The sequence below is a fragment of the Acanthamoeba castellanii genome (assembly GCF_000313135.1).
Source record: "Acanthamoeba castellanii str. Neff unplaced genomic scaffold scf7180000084680, whole genome shotgun sequence".
NCBI lineage: Eukaryota > Discosea > Longamoebia > Acanthamoebidae > Acanthamoeba > Acanthamoeba castellanii.
In genome coordinates this window covers 8,452-9,160 of record NW_004457332.1, presented here as the reverse complement: position 1 = coordinate 9,160, position 709 = coordinate 8,452, and the positions used below count along the sequence as shown (strand labels likewise).

General features: G+C 57.1%; 1 protein-coding gene across 1 annotated transcript in view; it reads left to right on the top strand.

Annotated features, from left to right (window-relative positions):
* Nucleotides 1-275: 275 nt before the first annotated feature.
* The window catches only part of ACA1_120570 (uncharacterized protein), a gene marked incomplete at both ends in the record, with an annotated part of 2,806 nt that continues 2,372 nt past the window's right edge, over nt 276-709 (top strand). Inside the window, 2 exons of the mRNA XM_004335675.1 lie at nt 276-463; nt 562-646. Coding sequence (XP_004335723.1) covers nt 276-463; nt 562-646 — 273 coding nt within the window. The remainder of the gene's footprint in view (nt 464-561; nt 647-709) is intronic.

The window sequence follows — 709 nt, the reverse complement described above, 5'->3', positions numbered from 1 at the left end:
GCCGATGGAGATGTCGAAGAAGACGCGGGGGTTGGACATGTTGATTAGATGTGGTGTAGCGACAACAAGAAGATCGGCCGGCCCAGCCCGGTCCTCAAATACCCACGCCCAACGTGCCGTTACTTGTCGATATTGTCGACATCTGACAACCCACCGACAACCACCGTTGGCCAATTTATCTCTGATTTTCCATTCGCTCTTACTTTAATTCAGGTCGACAAAGCGGACAAGACACCGGGGAAGACTGGCTGCTGCAAGAGGAAGCAGTGAACGTGATGGCACTGCACCTGAGCTGGTCGATGGTTGGGGTTCTACTACTGGTGGTGGTAGTGTGCAGCACGGCGGTGGCCGACGGCGCCAAGTGCCCGTGCAGCGATGCCACACTGTGCGAGAGGGTGCAGGTGCCGCCTCGCAAGGAGGTCTTCGCCTTCATGGTCGACAACTCCTTCGCCAACTGGAGAGGGTTCGCCCCCCCTACCAAACCACCCTGCCCGGCCGCAAGTTGGTCTGATTGGCTAACTTTTTTAACAACAATAATAACTTTGTGGGACCCAATGGCAGGTATGACTGGGACTTGGTCACCACCGTCGCGCTCTTTACCGACTCGGTGAATCCCGAATTCCTGTGCCACGCCCACGCCAAGAAGGTCCGGGTCGTGTGGGGCGCGGCCTTTCCCGTCTCCAACCTCACCAACGCAGAGCAGAGGTAA